The sequence below is a fragment of the Castor canadensis genome, chromosome 2 (genome assembly GCF_047511655.1).
Source record: "Castor canadensis chromosome 2, mCasCan1.hap1v2, whole genome shotgun sequence".
In the NCBI taxonomy this organism is placed as follows: domain Eukaryota; kingdom Metazoa; phylum Chordata; class Mammalia; order Rodentia; family Castoridae; genus Castor; species Castor canadensis.
The window spans coordinates 50,476,801-50,498,997 of NC_133387.1; the positions used below are offsets into that span (position 1 = coordinate 50,476,801).

The 22,197-nt window shown below is 36.5% G+C and overlaps 2 protein-coding genes across 17 annotated transcripts in view; one reads left to right on the plus strand and one right to left on the minus strand.

Annotated features, from left to right (window-relative positions):
* Ankib1 (ankyrin repeat and IBR domain containing 1) overlaps positions 1 to 6,379 on the minus strand; it is a 129,643-nt gene extending 123,264 nt beyond the window's left edge. For 2 of the 6 annotated variants that reach the window (XM_074064750.1, XM_074064748.1), the window contains exon 1: positions 6,358 to 6,379. The gene's annotated coding sequence lies outside the window, so the exon portion shown is untranslated. Of the gene's footprint in view, positions 1 to 5,878; positions 6,024 to 6,357 lie in introns of those variants that run through there. The other 4 variants (XM_074064749.1, XM_020161174.2, XM_020161176.2 and 1 more) reach the window with 2 other exon arrangements.
* Krit1 (KRIT1 ankyrin repeat containing) overlaps positions 6,347 to 22,197 on the plus strand; it is a 64,668-nt gene continuing 48,817 nt past the window's right edge. For 5 of the 11 annotated variants that reach the window (XM_074064751.1, XM_074064756.1, XM_074064758.1 and 2 more), the window contains exons 1-9: positions 6,347 to 6,871; positions 9,432 to 9,535; positions 10,192 to 10,351; positions 13,433 to 13,525; positions 14,693 to 14,822; positions 15,444 to 15,687; positions 15,878 to 15,993; positions 16,251 to 16,394; positions 21,792 to 21,948. In XM_074064751.1, coding sequence (XP_073920852.1) covers positions 9,434 to 9,535; positions 10,192 to 10,351; positions 13,433 to 13,525; positions 14,693 to 14,822; positions 15,444 to 15,687; positions 15,878 to 15,993; positions 16,251 to 16,394; positions 21,792 to 21,948 — 1,146 coding nt within the window. In that variant the 5' untranslated portion in view covers positions 6,347 to 6,871; positions 9,432 to 9,433. Of the gene's footprint in view, positions 6,888 to 9,407; positions 9,536 to 10,191; positions 10,352 to 13,432; positions 13,526 to 14,692; positions 14,823 to 15,443; positions 15,688 to 15,877; positions 15,994 to 16,250; positions 16,395 to 21,791; positions 21,949 to 22,197 lie in introns of those variants that run through there. The other 6 variants (XM_074064760.1, XM_074064761.1, XM_074064753.1 and 3 more) reach the window with 5 other exon arrangements.

Below are 22,197 nucleotides of genomic sequence, written 5' to 3' on the forward strand. Positions count from 1 at the left end.
TATCAATGACACTCACTAAGGTTCATAGTGAGTAAAGGCATGGTAAGAAACAGGATACATTCCACAAATTACAAAGGGACACATATATGACCTTGCTAACTAACATTACTAAGAGTGAGATAGCAATACTGTATGTCTCTGGATACAAAGCCCTGAGAAGGGCACAGCACCTCTTCTGTGATATTCCTGCCATGAAAGCATCATCTGATTAGGGTCACATTAACTATTATATAGATCTAGGAAGAGGATCATCCTACAGAATGCAGTGCTTATACTTTATAAAACTACCAGACATAAAAGATAAGGAAAACTGAGGTTGCTATGACAACTAAACACAACATATATTCCTGGAGGGTTGTATGTTGGTTGTAAAACAGAGTGCCTTATTTTTAAGAAGTACACACAGTAGTGATGGTCCACCACGCCTGGAGTTTGCTCAGCAGATTTAGGACAAGACTGATAAAGGGTATACATATGTAAATACACAAACAGTGAGAGGGCAGGCAATAGAATGCAGCAAAATATTAGCAGTGTATCTAGATGAGGAAGATACAGCAGCTCTTTGTACACTTCTGGGATTTTTTTCTCTAAGTCTGGCATTACTTCAAAATGATTTTTTAAAAATCTGAAGTAAAGATGTAATATAGAACATTTACTGCTAGGACAAATATGAATCATCCATTGTCTGAGGACAGGGAACTGAATGAAAAACATGGCTTAATATGTTTATTTACATACCACCTTTTCATACTCTGAGAGGACGCATTAACAAGGAGGGCAATGTGTTTATACCTTTTGGGGAACTAAGAGCATCTCAATGTTTTATATTAACTTTTTCCTCATGGATTTTAAGTACGAACTTCACAGCTCACTGAAGGAAGTTCACCCAGCACCTAACACATTTATAATTTTGTATCCTTGAAGAGAAATTTCAGCCCCAATATTGTTCCAATCAGAAAAATACAGTGACTTGAGTAACATCAATGATTCTATCACACTGAAAGGGAAGGACTATCTGTGTTAAGTTAAAATATACATAAGACTGAGAACAGAAAAATATCAAGTAAAAGTGGGCATGGTAGTATATAGCTACAATCCCAGCTACTTGGGAGGAGAGGCAGGATATCCAGAGTTCAAGGCCAGCTCAGGCAAAGTTTGTTAAATCCTATCTCAAAACCAAAATACAGAAAGGTAGGAGGCATGGCTTAAGTGGTAGAACACTTGCTAAACGAGCAAAAGGCCCTGGGTTCAATCCCAGATGACAGAAAAATAAATAAATAAATGCTTTTCTTAGGAATGCAAGAAGTATTATCTGCTCTACAATCCTAAAGACAGAAGTGTAGCTAGTAGCAAAAGGGATTAGCCTACAGAATAGCAAACTGTTAACTGTTTTTGGTTTAAAACAAAAGATATTTCTAGAATATAAATAAGGCTTTTGTAGAAGGGTTGATAGTGGAAGACCATGTTTTTGTAAAAAAAAAAAAAGCTGAAAGGGCTCAGTGTAAGTGCTTGCCTACAAGGTCCTAGGCACTATGAGAAAATAAAACAAAAAAGTTACAGGGTCTGAAAAATTATTACATTAGACTGTATCAAATTGATGATAATCTTATTAATAACAGAGAAGTAAAATCATTCTCAAATCCAAAGGAATACACTGTCATTGCAAAACGCAAAACTTTCCAAGGCATATGGATAGCTTTCAAAATTAAACTCAGAATTTTTAAAAGCTAAGTGGACTTTACGTGGCTCAACATTCTACCCTTTCTAGAGAATATATACATTTTAAAATTAATTTTGTAGGCTCTTGATCCAATTGCTCAACTTGAAAAAAAAAATCACACATGGCAAAAGATCTATGCTCTACCATAGAGCATAATGAATTTATGTCTTTTCAAAGTTTTAAATTATAGTAACTGAAAATCACATTTTGACAGGATGTCAAAATGTCTACCTGCTTTAAAACATAAAAGATACTAATACTATATGATATTAAGATTTTACTATTTAAAGCAATATTAGAGAATTAAAAGCTGTTACTTAAAGAGCATACATCAAATTTTTTATAGCATATTACAAACAAAAAAAATTCAGGCTGGCTCAAGTGGTTAAGAGCCAGTCTAGCAAGCATGAGGCCCTTAGTTCAAACACCAGAACAGATAAAAAGAAAAAAAAAAAAAATCAGCAATACTAAAAACCAGAATCTGTGTAGTCTTTAAATGGAGATGAAATATTTCTTAAGATTATGCTAAGAATTAAATGAATAATATATGTAAAACACTTAGCAAGACCAGCACAAATTAAGTACTTTCATGTCAGTTATCATGCTTATTATTATAGAAAAGGTATTAAGATACAGAAACTCTGTATTAAGATAAAGTGTCCTTTTTTTTTTTTAAATGGTACTGGGGTATGAACTCAGGACCTCATTCTTGCTAGATAGGTAGGTACTCTACCCCTTGAGCCACTTCCCTAGGCTTTTTCGCCTAGAAAGGAGTTTAAACTTTTTGCCTGGGGCTGGCCTACATATGATCCTTCTACCTACAACTCCCCTCTCTCATAGCTGGGATTACAAACATGTCCTACCATGCCCAATTGTTTGCTGAGAATGGGTCTTGTTAACTTTTTGCCTGGGTTGGCCTTGAACTGTGATCTTCACAATCTCTGCCTCCTGGTTAGCAAGTTCTAAGTGAGCGACTGGCCCAAGTATTTTAAAACCTATTAGCAAAATCTAAAAAAGCGTATGGATAGAATCATAGTCAAATATCTAGACTGGCAAATTCAATGAATAAAGGAAATTTTGATATATTTATCTTTGTACAGAACTTTGCACAAATAGTTGTTTGGAAAGTTGTTTATTGAAATGAAGTGAGCATGAAAGTTATCTGATAAGAAAAAAAAAAGGCAGTATGAGATCATGTAAAAAATAAATCAGAGGAGAGAAATATAATAGTGAAGCATTGAATGATGACCCTAAGGCTGGTCTGTAAGAACACTGAGCCTGCTCTCAAACCCTTTTTGGCAAATGTGTTATACATAAAGTCAACTTTTTTTTTTTTTGGTATGGAGGTTGAATTTAGGGTCTCAAGCTTGTCAAGCAGGCACTCTATCACTTGAGCCACACCCCTGTTCTTTTTGTGTTAGTTATTTTTGGGACAAGGTCTCATGTTTTCACCTGAGCAGGCTATACCAAGATCTCCCTGCTTATGCTTCTCACATAGCTGAGATGCCAGGCCCACTCTATCACACCCAGGGATTGGTTGAAATGGATGGGGTCTCACTTTTTGCCTAGGCTGGTCTCAAATCATGATCTTCCTGAGTTGCTGGGATAATAGGAATAATCCACCACAACCAGCCTAAAGTTTAATATTTGAACAAAGTATTTTAAAATTTAACCTAAATAAATATGTGCATCCTCAAAGGGGAAAAAATTTTACCCAAAGCATCAAGGAATCTTTTCTAACTTCCATTCATTGAGAATCAGATAAACTTAACTCATACTTCTTCCATCTACTCTGCATAGACAGACAGACATGAAAATCAGCTTGAACATTTACCTACAAATAAGTTGTAAATACATGGTTCACTTTCACAAGTTTGAGTACACACCCATATATAGAAGAAGAAAGACAACTCTCTCAGAAGTAGGCAGTGCCACAGGAGTAGCTAACAAAACTTACCTCCCATGTCTCAGCAGTACCTGTTACAGCCTTTGCTGAGATAGTCTGCATGAATTCAGGACTTTTTCACATTATAAACTCAAAATTCTCAGCGTTATGGATGATGGAACAAATGGTATAGAAAATGTGGTCTTTTCTTTCACACCCTAACCAAGGATAAAAGGAACTAATGATTGTTTATAAAAAGATTTCTCCAAGCTACTGTCCATCAATCATTCAGAAGCTGATCAACTTTAAAGAAAACAAAAGCCACACCCTTCATAATCCACTCAACTCTGCCCACTGCTCGGCTTCTTTGCCAAATAAAGTACATTTCCAGAGAGATAGCTGGAGCTAATTTCCTGATCCTGCATCAAACTAAAATCTGTGAAATGCAAGGTTACAAATTAAACAGCGTATCAACTGTTAAAAGAAGGTTTTGGGAGGGGGGGGATAAACATTAAATACATCTATCTTTCTTAACGAAATAACAATGTTTTAATCACTAATGCTACCAAACTACATTATACAGTTTACTGACTAAAAAATGAGCCTACAATGTACAGAGTAATATTATTCTTAAGTTAGTTCCTTTCTGTGGTGTCTTGAAAAGTAGTAAACGCATGAGGGCACATGACAGCTAATATCCACTGACAACATAAAAATTATATCTTATTCTAATTTCTGGAAAGTTCTGTAGTAGCAACTTAAAAAAGCAAACCAAATTTTAATGAAAAGAAAATCTAGTCAAAAATCTGAAAATTCACATTGAAGATATTTACAATAAAATTTTAAACTAAGCAGGAAGAACATAGCCACAAACATGTTTAACATCTGGGGGTGGTTGATACAAATTAGTAAAAGCAGTTTCTCTGAGATTAAGAATTAGAAACCTAAAAAACTAGCTAGCATTTGTTGCCCTTAACGCAGAGAAACTAAAGCAGATACCTTAAAAGCAACTGAGGCCAATAGGAAAAGGGGACCAGGTACTAGAGAAAAGGTTAGATCAAAAAGAATTAACCTAGAAGGTAACACACACTCACAGGAAATCAATGTGAGTCAATGCCCTGTATAGCTATCCTTATCTCAACCAGCAAAACCCCTTGTTCCTTCCTATTATTGCTTATACTCTCTCTACAACAAAATTAGAGATAAGGGCAAAATAGTTTCTGCTGGGTATTGAGGGGGGGGAGCGGGAGGGGGTGGAGTGGGTGGTAAGGGAGGGGGTGGGGGCAGGGGGGAGAAATGAACCAAGCCTTGTATGCACATATGAATAATAAAAGAAAAATGAGAAAAAAAAGAATTAGAAACATCTTACAAAAATGCAATCTGACATCTTTAAAAATCACTTTAATATTAAAAAATTTTAAACCACTATTATGACTCCTTGCAAAAGCTTTCAAAAGAAGGGTTTTCATGTCACATTCATACAGTCACACATGTAAATTAAGAACTGTAAATCAGAACACTAAAAATTACCTAAAGGTACCCAAAACACACTATTTGAAACATGACTTGTCACAGTATTTTCTCAGATCTACTAGTAAAGCTTTTGGGAAATAGGTCTTCCTTTCAATACAAGATTGTTCAACGTGCCATTCCATCAGCACAGAGATTCTTAGCCTAATTCTCAAACCTTCCTCGGGAGATGCCTCATTACAGCTCGAGTTCTAATTCCCTTCGACTCAAACAGCACTGTACAGAAAGCAGTTCATGCCCACGCTTAGTAAGGGAGAGGCATGAGGGTACAGGGAAATGCCCATTCTTTTGTTTTGGTGGCAGAAGCAGCAAAAAATAAAGGTTCGCTGAAGCCATCTGCACCTGTCCCCACCTATCCCAGCCCTGAAGAACACTTTAACCCACCCGCTGCTCAAGACTCTTAGCTCATGAGGTCTGCAGCACACACGTCTCAAAGATGGGCAGGCAACGCTGTGTGCTTCGGGATGCTGACAGAAAAAGAGGGAGGGTACAAATCCTTGAGGACGGAGGGGCAGACACGGCGATGCATCCACACTGGGAGGATAGGACGCGCCCCGGAAGCCAGGCGGCTTGCAAATTCGTAGGGAGAAAAGCCCCACGGAGCGGACAGAGGATGGTGGACCGAGGGACAGTGCTCCAGAAGGGAAGAGCGGCATACACGCAGGAGACTCGAGAGGGCGTGAACTAGGAAGCTCCGGACTCGGAATCCAAAATGGGCAGAAAAGCGCGAAGCTGAGACTTACGGTTACTTCTGCAGCTGAGGGAGAGGGTCGGATGGACCCCGCTGGTGTGCAGTTCTGCCTTCGTCGCCGCCACCCCTGCCCCTAGCCGGTGACCTCGGGTACCCTCCCCGCCCCACCCACCAGGACGGCGCCCCTTCTCCGCCGGCCCAGGTGCACCCGCGGGCGGACGCCGCTGGAGCCGAGGGTGCGCACAGAGGGCCCGCGCGAGCCGAAGACACCACGCCGAAGCTCAGACAGAACCGGCGCCCCCCATCCTTCTCCGGCCGCCGCCGCCGCCTCTCGGGGGAGGGGAAGAGGGGGCGGTGGCTCTTGCCTCCGCCTCGCGGTCAAGTCCAGCTCATACTCCAGCTTTGCGCGCGCGCAGCCCCTGCCGCCCTCCTCCCCTCCCCTGCCTGGGGTTCCTTAGCCGACTCTCCCGCCGCCCGTCACAACCCCACAGAGCCTGAAGCCCCAGCAAATAACAGCAGGAACAGCGGCACCTCAGCTGCCGACCCGGAAGTTCTTGCGCCGTCAATTGCGAGGCTGCAAAGGCTGTGAACCCGGAAGCAATTTCCTCGCCCCGGTAACGGCAGGATGGAAAGCTGAGGCCTTTGGAAAGACTCGGGTTCTCCTAGTTTCTGGAGAGGGTGGAGGGTAGCTAGTGCTGAGGCAGGAGGAAAGGAAAGGACAGTAATAAAGAGCTGGTGCGCGAGAGTTTCTCCGACTGCAGAGAAACCCGCGCTCTCCAGGCGCGGGGCTGAGAGCACGGCGGCACACGCCCGGCGGCTGCAGTGGCCGAGGGTCTTTCCGCCACAGGAAGTTGGGTCGGGCCGCTGTGCCTGCGAGCAAGGCAGGAGGAATGGGAACACGGTGACGGCTCTCGTCCCCAGGTGACTGTCCCACTCCGTGAGTTAATGTAGCAGCCCAAGAGAAAGCCGGCCGCCCGCGCGCCCGCCTGGGTGCGACCGCTCGGTCTTCTCGGCGGCACCGAGGAGAAGCGAGATCCCGACTCGGGTGAGAGAAGACGGAGGTGGGGACCGAACCGTCGCATGTCTGCTCGTTCTAGACGTAGCTACCGAGAGACCCAAGTCACCTGTGAGCCAGGAAACTTGCCGTTTCCCCGGCGTGCATGTTGATGGGGGGCGGCGGCGAAGGAAGCGGATCCGTTTTCTACATGCGTGGCTTTTTGTTTTGTTTTTTAGATTGCTCAGAAGTCTTTTATCTTGCTAGCCTAATTCAGAGTATTACCTCCATTCCTTTCCACTCCAGGGGACCATCCAACATAGTAAAGTGCCCGTGGGCACTACATGACAACCCAGAACGCTCTGCGGATTTCCACCTGTCCCCGACGGGTACCACGCCCAGTGGTCAGAGCTGCTTCCCCCGCCGTGTCCCTTCTACTTAGGATATTGACACTTAGGCTTGAGCATCTCCAGTCAGGCAAAACCCATCTAAACATTTCAACCTCTAGATACATTTTTACTGTTCTTAGCTCAAGTTGCACTCACCCAAATCATTTTTGTGTGTTTCTGCCTTAGCAGCCTTCGTGTACTAGTTTTTACTATTTTTCTTCCATAAACCTTTATTTCATTCTTTCGTGTCGCTGAAAGAATGTATATTTCAAATAGTCAAGTATGTCTGACTATCGAAAATCAAATTTAAGAGTCTTTTGGGGATGTTTTAACATGACATGATTTTTAAGAAAAAAAAAAAAATACCGTAAGTGATGAGCATTAACAAGTAAAGCACTTTGCTAATAGATGTTTTTTTTGCATGAGTTGGTCAAGATAGGAATTGATTTGCTTTAAATTATGTTTGGAAAACTAAGAAGTACTAAATTTCTCTTTTTAGATGCTGTACAGAAAACACTGCTCCTGTAATCGTGCCATGTGTATTATTCAGTGTTTGCACAATACAATGTCTTTTCTAGAGAGCTTGCAGTCTTTAAGGAGGCATCCCTATATCTCATAATTTGTAGTTTCACCATGTTTAAGTCATTGTTAATGTGAGGTGAAAAGTAATTGCTGAATCCTGAGATGGAAAAGCCCTCCTGTTCACATGATTTCAGAAGCCTTCGTGTATGGTGTGGGTCTTATGAATGGTTTTATGAAAAAACTGAACTGAAAAAAAAAAAAAAGAACAAAAACATAGAATGGGAATGAATGATGTTCACAAACTTGAAACAAAGTTAAATGCAGGGGTCCTGACGTTTCACTGTAGTTTCATCAAGTGAAACAAAATTTCTATGGACTTAAATCAATGAAAATTTTTAGAGTTTAAAACAGATTGTAAAATTATTTAAATTATTTTATTTAAAACAAAAGATATACAGTAATTTTAATAGTTATGGTCTTAAGCTAAACATTTTTTAATGATACCAGAAGTTACTGGGTTTTAAATGAATTCGATTTTCTTGAAATTTTCCAATAAGCCATTTTTGAATTATTTAGGAAAGTGAATTAAGGATTCTAAAGTGACATTATCAATTGCAGTTGAGAAAACTGAATAAATTACTCTATCTTCTCAAATAACATTCAAAACCCTTTCTTGAAAATGGTCTTTTTTTCCTCTTCTGAGAGTTGGAGCAATAAGGAACTCATTAAGTATGAATGGCCCGTTTAAATGTCTTATGGGGTGTAAAAAAACTGATGAAAGTTCATGTCAACATGGCTAGGAAAGAAATTCTGTGATATTCTTTTAGAAATTACTGGTGTATCACTGAGGAGACCCTTTAAAAACAAGAAAGGTAAATAAAAGATACTCAGACAGGTGCTTTTTAGACTAGCCATGAAAAAGTTTGTAATAGCATTTACCAAAGGGATCATTGAACAAGCAAGAGTGTGGTTAAAACATGGAGACTTGAAATTAGTATAGGGACATAAATTTGTGTGTCTATTTACATAGACACACAAAGTGAGTATATTTGGAAGATAAAGTTTGGATTATCTAGAGAATTGATAAGGGAGATGGAAAAGATTCTTAAATCATCGTCAGAAAGTTCTTATCAACTGACCAAATGGGTTTTGGTTCTACAGTAGGCACCTCCAAAGAAAATGAAAAACTCTACATTAGCCAATAAAAATGCCTAATATCTAAAGATTTGGAAGTAAATATCCATGGATATAAAGCAGCTAGCTACTTCTAACTTCCAAATAGCATTGTAACATTCACTTATGTAATATGTGAAAAATAAGTATGCATTATTCTGAATCACTATTTCAAGTCACTATTTACAAGATATTTTATAATAATATTACTTTTTAAGCTCCAAAAACAGATTCTTACCCTGCAGTAAAGACAGCTATGAAAATACGCATTCCCATTTTAAAATGTTTTTTACCTTTAATGGAAAAGGAATAAACAGAATACAGGGGAAAAAAAATCTCAATTTAGAAGCTAAGGTTTTGAATAGTTCAGTAATATAAATCCAGTCAAAGTCATCTCTGGCTGGTTTTTCAAAGTGATTATGTGGAAATAATAGTTGTAGATTGGGATATAATACTGTATTTTTTTTTACCTTGCCACCGATTGTGCCATTTAATTTTCCAAGGAAATATTTGTTTGTCTTATAAAGCAATGGGAAACCCAGAAAACATAGAAGATGCTTATGTTGCTGTTATTCGTCCAAAGAATGCTGCCAGTCTCAACTCTCGAGAATACAGAGCTAAGTCCTATGAAGTGAGAAAATTTGCTAATATTTGATTTCTGCCAGTGAATGTCACTCTGTACTACCATTTCAGATAAAGCCTTACCATATGCTGTAAATTAATAAATTGACAAGCTAGTTATCCTAGATCTTTTATCGCTTTTTTCTGCTGCATGCCTTTTGCCCATTTGCTATTCATTTACATATGTAGGTTATTAGAAACTAAAAGTTTCTTATTTGCCTTTTTCTTACAGTTTATGTACTTAGATGTTTGTACAATTTATAGAATGGCTTGAAAATTTAAAAATATTCAAAACTCGGCTCACTAAAAATTTTAATACAGAGATTGAGCTTGGTTATTTTCAAATTATGTTTAACTTTTTTGTTTAAAAATTATCATTTAAAATTATCTTTTTGCCTTAATTTTTAGTCTTGTATTACGTACATATACTAGTAAACATATAATTGAGACAGATTTCTAGCACTGTTGAATACTTTTAATCTAAATACTTTCAATGCTAATTTCTCTAGCATTTTCTTTCAGTTGTTTTTTTTTAAGGTTATCTGAAACCTGTTAATGGGTATTGCAGGGGTTCTCACAAGGGTGGTACTTCAACAGTGCTCTTGCTTACCATTTCTCATTCCTGGCTGCACTAACTTTCTCTTAATACTATTTTCCACATCTAAGATTTTGTTGCATGAAGTTCCCATTGAAGGACAGAAAAAAAAGAGAAAGAAAGTTTTGTTGGAAACTAAACTTCAAGGCAACAGTGAAATAACACAAGGCATATTGGATTATGTAGTAGAAACTACCAAACCAATTTCTCCTGCAAACCAGGGTATCAGAGGTAGGAAACTTGTTTTCTCTTCTTTACTTCTGTCTTTTCAACAATTTGCTTTAAATACTTGTGAAGGAAAATATTTTTCAAAATATGTTAAGATGATTTCCTTTTATGTTACTTTCCATTTTTGAAATGGAAAAGACTCAGTTTTTCAAGCTATAGCCAACCTTCTTTAAGAAGTAACTTGACTGTATTTCTTCTCATTCTTTAATTAGTATATATTGTACAAAATGGTTTCATTGTGATATTTTCATACACGTATATTACGTATATATACACATTTACCACCACCATTACCCTTTCTTGACTGCCCCCCTACTAGTCCCCTTCCTCCTCCCAAATATCAACTGTATATATATATTTTTAAAACCTGAAAAGCATTCAAAGAAATCATAGTGTTAATGATATGTTTAATGGAAAGACAGGGAATACAAATGACTTTTGCTTGAAGTACAGTTTTCTACGTAAGTATCTTTTATTTATTATTATTTTTCCAAGACAGAGCTAGAAACATTTCTATATAACTAAGTAAAAGCTAATATTCATGAATTAGGAAAAATCCTTCTAAGTAGCCAGGTAGCAAAGATTTTCCTCTCATTTAGTCATAGGAAGAAGATCCTTTTCAAAGAACCAAACTGAGTTGTAGAAATAATTAGCCTAAAAGATTGAAGCAACACTTAAAATACTAAATAATATATACCCTGTGAAAGTGCTTAAAAATTAATGATCCATTTTCTCAGGCTATAGCCTCATAAGGAGCAGACAGTAGTCAAAAGTTACAGAGAATTTTAAACTATGTCCAAGTCAAACATTATAATTTTAAAAAGGTAATGCTTACTTCAATCAGCAGTTGTAAACAGTTGTGAGGCAAAGAGTACTTCTGTGCCTAGTCTGATAAATCTGTTTCAGCACTCAATGGTTACAGAGATACAGTCATATCTTGTGATTTTATGTGTTAGTTTTTTTGGATATTTGTTCTCTAGACATAACATAGCTGAACTGTAAGTCTGTATTTCATAACTTCTGGAGGTACCATTCACTACATTATACCTCCTCAGTACGTCATTTCCACAGTAGGGCCTTAAGGGTTTTTGTGAGTTGGTACTGTAAGCATTATATCTCAACATTATAAGAAGTTCCTGCATAAATTTACAGATCTTTGAAGTACATTCTGAATTTCACAAGGAGAATCTGTTTTCCCTAATTATTATCAGATTTACTTTTTTTTTTTTTTTTTTTTACATTACTGCACATTGAACCCAGGGCCTGCTACTTGAGCCAAGCCCCCATCCTTTTCGCTTGTATTTTGTTTTTTGATATAGGGTCTAGCTAACTTTGCCTGGACTGACTTCAAACTTATGATCTTCCTGCCTCTACCTTCTGAGTAGCTGGAATTATAGGTGGTACTACACCTGACATCATACGCACTTTTTGATAAAATGATCTAGAAACCAATTTTAGCATAAAGTTGGGGCAAGGGGAAGACAACTGTCCATTTGGGTAAAGACTGACAAATTTGTCAGTCTTTTCTACATCCATCTTGGATTTCTCTTTTAAATTTTCCTCAGATTTATTCTACTATGGCTAGATTATTATAGTTATCAGGACTTATCCTAAAACTGAATCCCTAAAACAGAAATCTGCTTGGCCTAATCACATATTTGAGCTGAGATAGACAAGTCATAGTTTTGTGTAAGTAGTAACTGTGGTTTGAACTCAGGGCCTTACACTTGGTAGGTAGGTGCGCAACTGCTTCAGCCACGTGCCCAGCCCTGCCTTTTACACTTTGACAGTAGAATATATTAATATGTTTTCAGATAGCTTTTGTTTGTTTGGTTTTGGTTTGTTTGTTTGGTTTTGGTTTGTTTGTTTTGAGGCAGGGTCTCACTATATAGCCAAGGCTGACTTGAACTTAAAATCCTTCTACCTCAGTCTCTAGAGTGCTGAGATTGCAGGTGTGTCCAGTTTCAGGTAGGTTTTTAATAAGAGAAATTAAAATAGAAAAGTCTTAAATAATAGATTATATTAATAAGCCATACCATATCCTCAGTGTCTTCCTATTCCACTGAGTTTTCCTAAATGTATAAGGTTTTTGGTTTTGGTGTTGGTTTTTGTTCATTTGTTTGGTGCTGGGGAGCAAACTCCGGGTTTCATGCACTGTAATCACATGAGCTACATGCTAGCCCCTGAGGTATTTTTATAGTTTCTTATTATAAGAACCACATGAAAATCACAAATGATGGCAGTAGCAATAGGTATGCTTTACATTTAGTACAGTGCCATATGTAGTTGCAAAGCACCAGCACACTTACTTTATATAGTCATTTTCCATCTGTGAATGGCAATGCAGACATGGGTTGTTACCTGCTATTCACATATTGCCGTTAATAGAGGAATTAGGGCTGGAACCCTCGTATTCCACCTTATAGTCAGTGCTTTTTCCCCACTATAGATCTCATAGTTTCACATGTAATTTCTGAGTTGACAATTAGACAGTTGATTATAACTAAATTTGGGGAAGCAGCAAACCAAGGAAGATCGAGTAGAGATAGAACCTCCAGCTAGATAGAAGACATAATGTCTCTAAAGGTTATTAGAATGTTATTGTATCTAACACTTGTATTTTTTGCAAGTGTCCACTTTGTAAATTAATTTTGGGAGCTATAATAGGTCTTAATTTTCACAAATATTTACTCAGTATTTTGTGAATACATAAAACTGTTTAAAATCTTTACTTTTACATTTCCTGTCCACAGATGGCATCCAACATGCTAGTTAGCTATTCTCTTTCTTGTGGTGAGGAGACTGGAAGGGTTGCTCAATATCATGTTTAAGGTATCTAGAGGATGAGGGATTTTAGAGTATAAGATTTAAAAATCTATTATTTTTACATGAATAAGGTGGCACATTCCTATAATCCCAGCACTTGGGAGGCTGAGACAGGGGATTTGGGAATTATAGGCTAGTCAGGTCTAAATGGAAAATTCTAGGCCAGGACTCCACAGCATATCCTATCTCAATAAAACAAAACAAACAAAATTTTACTATTTTTATCTTTGCTGACCTTTTTTTTTTTTTAATGAGTAGGAAGACGAGTGGTACTAATGAAGAAATTTCCTCTGGATGGAGAGAAGATGGGCAGAGAAGCAGCATTATTTATTGTTCCATCAGTTGTCAAAGGTTAAGTCTAAATTTATCTTATAAATTTTTTATCTACTTTAGATACTAATTAAAAGTCCATTGAAGATCTTAGGGATTTGCATTTACACTTTCTACTATAGTACTGTTGTGAAAATACATGCTTTTATATTAATAGAAAAAAGAAAATTTGTTATCTATCAAAAATGTTTTGGGTTGGTGTAGTGGCGCAAGTGATACAGTTCTTACCTAGCAAGTGTGAGGCCCTGAGTTCAAATCCCCATACTGCAAAAAAATTTAAAAAGTTTTGATTTCAAAGTAGTATATAGGCTTCTTGGCTTAACAGTAATGCTTTTGTTTTGGTTTTAAAAAGTAGAATGGAGAAATGAGGATGGAAGGAATAATTGAAATTAAAAGTATTCAGGTTATAATGAGTTTTTCAAAGGATGTGATATAGATAGACTATAATAGAAATAGGTGTTTAAGTATTTTAGAAAATTAACCACTTATGTTAGAGTCTGTCTTGTACTGGTGACAAGAAAATGTCAATAATAGCACTAAAATACTTGGCCCAATAATATTGTTGACAATATTTAAGGAATGAGGATCTAATATGAAAATTCAGTTTTAGTCTTTGACTTCCTGGAATAATAACAATCATTTTGAATTTCAGTACACATTCCCTTGTAGGTAATTTTATGACTTTGGCCAAAATCCTCTTTAAGCTTTAGCTCTTTATTTGTAAAATAATTGTTACCTATCCTCACTTGGTTCATAGTACAGGAAAAATTAATTGTGGTATTAGATGTAACATCACTGAAAGCTATGGATTCCTGGCCTTACATAAGGTAGTAATAATTGTGATGAAATGTTAAATGGCCACCATAGACAGGCCATCAGCTACTGCTTTACAGTACTTACATATATCTTATTATCCAGCTCTGGCATTACAGATATATATATATATATATATAAATGGTGCTGAAAATCTTACTAAGAAGTTTTAGAACATTGTTGAGGAAGAAGAGTGATTTCTGAAGTCCACCAAAGGTTGTAAATGCTGCATTCTCCTAAGGGGACACATTTACAGAGGTAGCCATCACTTAGTCAAGGCTTTCTGATTCCACACCAAGAACACTTTCTTATATTTAGCAAGATTAAAAAAAAAAACTCTATATGATGACATAATTCTTCATTTTTCTTTTTCAGATAATACTAAATATACATATACACCAGGATGCCCACTTTTTTATTGCTTACAAGACATTATGAGAGTCTGTAGTGAATCCAGTACTCACTTTGCAACACTTACAGCAAGGATGTTAATAGCCTTGGATAAGTAAGAAATGCCATTAAATTTTTTTTAATTAATCAAATACATGTTCATTGTTAATATGGATACTTTTGGAATAAAGTAATGAAAATAACATTGTATTAAGAAATATGAAGTTCTTCAATTACAGTATAAAAAATGAAATGCCTGCCCCAGACAAGTCTCTGTGATATACTTAAAACATGTTAATTTTTCCTTCAGAAGTAACCAGTGTTGGGCTGGCAGAGTGGTAGAATGCCTGCCTAGCAAGCATGAGGCCCTGAATTCAAACTCCAGTTCTGCCAAAAAGAAAAAAAAAAAAAAAGTAACCAGCACCACCCTGGCTTAAGAATTGAGATTCTTTTGTTATAAACTAGATTTAGTAGTTGTGTTTATCAGTGAACAAATCATTTAACCTCTTGTCTTTTTGTAACAATAGTAATAATGTCACATATCAGTGCTTTAAATTTAAAAGTACGTTAGCTAGGTTCATTGAGAAAACTTGGATTAATAAAGTACTTAATACTAATTAAAAATATTAAAATTAAATGTAACATGAGAAAGTATGACATATCAGAGTGAGCTAGTAGTCTGCCTTTTTCATCTCCACTTTTGAACAGATACTTCTACCTCTTTCCTTTTTGCCAGGTGGTTAGATGAACGTCATGCACAATCTCACTTTATTCCAGCTTTATTTCGACCTTCTCCCCTTGAGCGGATAAAAACTAATGTGATAAACCCTGCATATGCTACTGAATCAGGTCAGACAGAAAACTCACTACATATGGGCTATAGTGCACTAGAAATAAAGAGTAAAATGTTAGCCCTAGAGAGAGCAGATACCTGTATTTACAATCCTTTGTTTGGATCAGATCTTCAGTATACAAATCGGGTAAGAGTTGAATTTTGGCTCTGGTTTCAAAAGTCATTTCATCTTAAGTGTAACTTTTTTCCCTGAGATAAATACATGTATTGTTAATTATAAACATTAAGATGACATCCATGCTGTATTTACATATATAAAAATCAACTATCTAAAGCTCTTAAGGGGTTTTTGTTTCTGTTTTGTTTTCCCTTCCTAGGTAGATAAAGTGGTGATAAATCCATACTTTGGTCTAGGAGCTCCAGACTACTCAAAAATACAAATTCCCAAGCAGGAAAAATGGCAGAGAAGCATGAGCAGTGTCACAGAAGACAAGTATTGTTTGGTTTTACTCCATATTGTTCTTTAAAAACTTTAATGTTAAAATGTTGTTTAAAATTATTTGTGCAGTAAGTATGCAATCTAATCAAAATGTTGTTTAAAATTGTTCAGTAAGGATACAATCTATCACTAGTTAGCTTACAGCTGCTCAATGATATGTAGTTTTCATAGATGTATCAAATTTGTTTTGAAACCATTTAGATTTCAACAGTGTTGTTTGTATTTTTTTAATTTTTCTTTTTAATGATTAGAGAACGACAGTGGGTGGATGATTTTCCTCTTCATCGAAGTGCCTGTGAAGGAGACTCAGAATTACTAAGCCGTCTTCTCAATGAGAGATTTTCAGTCAACCAATTAGATAGTGACCACTGGGCGCCCATTCATTATGCATGCTGGTAAATAGATTGCTTATTCTTTTCTTTTTAGAAAGAATAAATTTGTAGTTACAAATATTAGTATCAAAAACCTCACTCCCGATACTTTATATAGTGTATATCTTCTGAACTTTCTATTTTGATTTTATTACTGCTCAGAATTGTAAGATTGGCCCCACAACAAAAGTACTTCAGTATTCTTAGCCATTGCCAAGTCATAAAGCAGGATAGATAATGACTAGCAAGAATGAAGTCCCATATTCACTGTGGCAGTTTCTGTTGTTTTATATTGGGTTTGTTTTATGGCACTTTATCCTTCCTCTGAAATATGCATGTATTGACTGGTTTGGATTTCACCTTGCATCATGTTTGAAAGGTATCTTTTTAGTTCTTTGGAAACTGCGGGTATCAAGAAGCCTCCAAAAAGCTGGGTGCTAGTGGCTCACACTGTAACCCTAGCTACTTAAGAGACTAAGATCTAGAGGATAACAGTTCCAGGCCAGCCCAGGCAAAAAATTTGTGAGACCCCCATCTCAATTGAAAAAAGCTGCTCATAGTGGCATATATCTGTCATCTCAGCTAAGGTGGGAATTGTAAAATAGGAGGATCGTGATCCAGGACTGCTTGGGCAAAATGTGAGCCCCTATCTCCAAAGTAACCATAGCAAAAAGGGATGAAGACATGGCTCAGGTTGTAGAAGGCCTGCCTAGGAAGCACAAAGCCCTGAGTTCAAACCATAATGTCGCCCCCCCCCGCCAAAAAAAAAGAAGGCTCCCAATGCCTTCATTAGAATCCTAACCTTCATTTTATTAGACATGAGGATTGGAACAGAGTTAGGGAGTGTTCTTTCTACTATAGCCCAATGTGACTCTTGCTCTCTTATTCTTCTTATCTAATAATAATAATGCTTCCTAGATAAGCTGATTTCTTAGTCATGGAAGTGGATAACTGAATGCTATAGCCCATCTTCCTGATCTCCACAGGAGGGAGTAGATGGGATTACTTCAGCTACTTTGCCAAGCCTAATGTATAGTATTTTTTATTACAACTTCTTGTTAATAGAGTACAACAAGAGAGTTATCTTTTGATAAATTTTCTGTTAGATAGAAGTAATGATCAAGTTTAATATACTACTAGTAATATGGGTCATCTTGCAATACTTTTAATCAGATGTATCATTTTATTGCTCTGAATTTAATAAACAATGGTTTTACTATTTGTTAAAATTTTTAATTACTTCATTTATTAATTTCTTATTCACAAATTAATAAAAAGATGGAGGGGCCCTGTGCTACCACTTCAGAGACTGGGGTTTGGTCCTATCTTTATAAGGTTAGACAATAGGTTTCACCACTCTTGATCTTCTCATCTTCAAAATGAAGGCTTTGATTAGATTAGCAGTTCTCAAACTTTTTGGTCTCAGGACCCCTTTTTCTCTTAAATGTTGTAAGATGAAGAGTTTTTGTTTATGTTGAATTAATCCAGTGTTATCTACCATATTAGAAATAAAAGTAGAAAAATATTTAGATATTTATCAATTTATTTAAAAATAACAACATAGTATATAGTAGCTTAGCAGTTTTTTCACACCTATAATCCTAGATACTCAGGAGGCAGAGATCAGGAGGATCACAGTTCGAAGCCAGCCTAAGCAAATAGTTTGAGAGACCCTGTCTTGAAAAAACTCTTCACCAAAAATTGGGCTAGAGTGGCTCAAGGTGAAGGCCCTGAGTTTAAGTCTTAGTACCACAAAAAAAAAAAAAAAAAAAAAAAAAAAAAGCTGGAATCTCATATTTGCTTCTGCCTTCAATCTGTTGCAAAACATTTCACATAGCTTCTAGAAAACTCCACACTATACTTACGAGAAAATGAGAATGAAAGGGAAAATAATATTTTAGAATAATATCTATGAAACTATGATTGACTTAAAGAACACCCTGCAAAAGTTTCAGGAATCCTCCTGTGGTTTTGGATCACTTTTTGAGGACCATTTAATCATATCAATTCCAGGATTGCTCAAAGCTTTTAAAATTTCAAGTCAGTGACCTTGCACCTAAAAACTATTCTTTATTCTCTAGAATCACCATGTTCCCAAACTATTTAAATTGGCTTTGACTTCCACATGGAAAACATATCAGTCATTCAGTACATGTATCATTATCCCTTGTTCTCTCACCCCTTTATCTTTTCTATGCTCCTATGCCAGACCTCTGTTTTGATCAATTCAGTGTCTTTCTCTGATACACTTTTAGACTTCATATCATTGTTGGAGAGTATTAGAGAACTATGATAGTATGACTCCCTTCAGATTATTCTATCTGATTTCATTTGGGTCTTCACTATAGCTTAGCTGATTGTCCTCTTTGTTTCATTTATTCTCAGACTTTCGATCCTCCCCTGCAAGCCGTTCAAGCCTTTCTATTCCTAAGTACTTAAACTTCCACTAATTTCTTTGTCTACTTTCATAACCCCTATACTCTCTTACCCTCTACTTTCAAAGAAAATTGAAAACAGAAATGTCCCTCTTCACCACTAATGATCAGTTTCTTCCCATTTCTCTCCTACATCATAGGGTGTTCATATAAAAATTCTCCCTTTCCCTCATTAAATTCATTTTCCTTTATCAGGGTTTCTTTGATCTTACCTTCACATATGCATGGTTCTTTCTACCCTCCTTCAACCTTAATTTGAATCTATTTTTTCTTCTAGCTACTATCCATCCTTTTACAGCCACTTTAAAGGTAAATGGGCCACATTCTCTGATTTTCAACTTTTCTGAGTTTTTAATCTGTTGCCTTACATAGCAGCATTGAATACTTTTTACCGCCCCATCATTCTAAGAGCAAATTACAGTTGAAAGGGCACGATAGAACTATAATGAAGGTCAGTACAAATGCAAGATAATTTTGTTATCATTGCACTTACTGAAATACTGGCCTCCATTCTTTAATTCAAGCATGTACCAAAGCATGGAAAATACTAAGATTTATAAAAACAGATTCTAGACTAGTAACCATGAGATGCTGGGCAAGTTACTTAACTGGATCAAGCTTCATTTTTCTTATCTGTGCAATGAAATTACTTCTGCCTACTTCATAATTTCTCAAATGATTCTATTAAGTAATTAGATAAGAATGTTCTGCAAAACTTTAAAGCTTGCAAAATTCATTTTTATTTTTTGCTAACTACTTTTTGAATTGCATTTTCACTTCTCTTCCTGTCCTTTCTTGAAAGGGTGGTTTTTAAGATGCAATTCATTGTTGTAAGATGATCATCTTTCTCTAAATTCTCAAGAAGATTTTGTCTATTCTTCTACCCTTAATAGTAATTCTTTCCAGTTAGATGATTAAATATATTCTTAGATAGTCTAAACCTTTGCTTCTTTCCTAAGTACCAGTCTTTCATTTTCAATTGCCTACCAAATGGTTTAGTCACTCATCTTTCACGCATAAAGCACTTTGGAGAATTCACTGACACCATTCATACTCTTACAGAACTTCCTGGCTGATAGAGAAAAGAAGTACATAAACAAGGATAAAATTAGGTAAAATAAGTTAAGTCCTGTAAGAGAAACAAAAATTAAATGTATTGAGAACATAGAGGAATTATATCTTAAACTGTTTGAAAGGAATAATGAAGTTTAACTTGAACAAAATAAGGAAAGGGAAAAAGACACCTTCGTAGCAAAAAACAGTCAGGCTTGGTGGTGCATGCTCAAGAATCAGAGATTGGTAGGTCAAGGTTTAAGGCCAGCTCAGGCAAAAAGTTAGCAAGACACTGCTCCGAACACACACCCATTTCAACGCAGTAAGCCAGGTTTGGTCGTGTAACTGTAATCCCAGCTACACCAGTGGCATAGGTAGGAGAATCATGTTCCAAGGGCAGCCCCAGGCCAAAAAAAAAAAAAAAAAAAAGCATGAGACCCTATCTAAAAAACAACTAAAAAAAAAAAAAAAAGCTAGGGATGAGACTCAAGTGGTAGAATAAGGCCCTGAGTTCTAATTCCAGTTCACAAAAAAAGAAAACAACACAAGCATAAATTAATACCAGTAAGAAGGGTTAACATATAAGTGACCAATTCAGAGTATAGGAAAACCACAGGGGTTATGAAGAGAAAGAAAAGAGAAGGTGCAGGCAAATCAGATCAGTTTTTGTTTGTTTGGTAAAACAAACACTGGGGTTTGAACTCAGGGCTTCAAGCTCCCAAAGCTTGAGCTTTACTTCTTGAGCCTACCTGCAGTCCATTTTGCTCTGGTAATTTTGGATATGGGGTCTCAAGAAGTGTTTTCCTGGGCTGGCCTCAAACCTCAATCCTCCTGATTCTCAGCCTCCCAGGTAGCTAGGATTATAGGTGTGAGCCATTGACACTCACCTAAATCAGATCAGTTCTAATGATGTACGTGTTCTTTTCCTTTCAAATAGCTAAAACCAACTTTCCCTTCCCCTTCTCTTCCTACCACCCTGTTATTACCAAGCAACAAATTACTTGCCACCATTGCTTTAGATTGAAGCTTTACATAGGTCTTTGGCTCTAACCAAAGGATTGACTCACTGTATCTTGAGAGTACTTGCTTTGTACTCAAAAGAGACCTTGGTTTGCTTGCTCCTTTTCCCTCTACATAGAATAGAATATTTTGCCTCCTTCAACACCTCTTCAGATTTTTCTTATTTAAAAATCTATTTCAAATTATTCTTTGAAAATAGTTTTCAGGATCATGTTAGATTGAAGTCAGTTCTGTCTTACCTGAAATTTTTTAATAAAGAATCAATTATATACTAATTTGATTTAGCAAATATGAAGTGCCTTGTTTTATTGATTGTTACTGAAATCTTTACAGTATTATATAATTTATCCATGTTTATTTTATGTCTTGTCTCTCTGATTACATTGCAACCCTTTCAGAGCAGAGAACACATGTATTTTACACATCTTTGAGTCTGTAGTTGCATAATATTGCAACTGCATTGTAAATCACAGTCAGGCCTCAATGTAAAACATTCTTACGAGTTTATGACTTAATTTCTGATTCTGAGCCTTTTTTTCCTTTTTGGGGGGGCTAGGGATTGAACCTAAGGCCTCAAGCATGCTAAGCATGTGTTCTATCAGTAAGCCACATCCTCTGAACCTATTTTTGGTATTTCCTAATTCATAACTTTTGTACTTTGGGGTGTTTCTCTGTCATCTTCTCTGTCATATTTGAGCTTATATTTTCTCTCATTTGATCAGAAATAGAAACAGTTGTGTTGAACTAGAATAATTCATGAAAAAAATCTCTAAACATTGAAAACATTCATGTCAGTATCCAAATCCTTTGCATTCCATCCTAGAAAAATCTTAGCTTTCTTTGAGTTGTCATCTAAAATTTGGATTTTTTAAATATTTTAGATGCCTTCTTTAGTAAGTTTCATTTTTTATAGGTATGGGAAAGTTGAGGCCACTCGCATATTGTTAGAGAAAGGAAAGTGCAACCCAAACCTTTTAAATGGACAGCTGAGTTCCCCTCTTCATTTTGCTGCTGGAGGAGGACATGCTGAAATAGTTGAGATTCTCCTGAGCCATCCAGAGATTGACAGAGTAAGTTATTTCATGGGGTTCTGTTTGTTTGTTGTTTCTAATATCCAAACTGTGAGTAACAAGTAATGACCACAAAGTGTTTACTTGTACACTTGAGAGGTCAACTAAAAAAAAAAAAAACAAATTTTGTTATAGAGTAAGTAACAGTTTCATGTGAGCTGTGCTTTCGAACATAAATTTGTATTTTTTACTGTGATAAAATACACCACAAATTATAATTTCAACCATTTTGGGGTGCACAGTTAATTG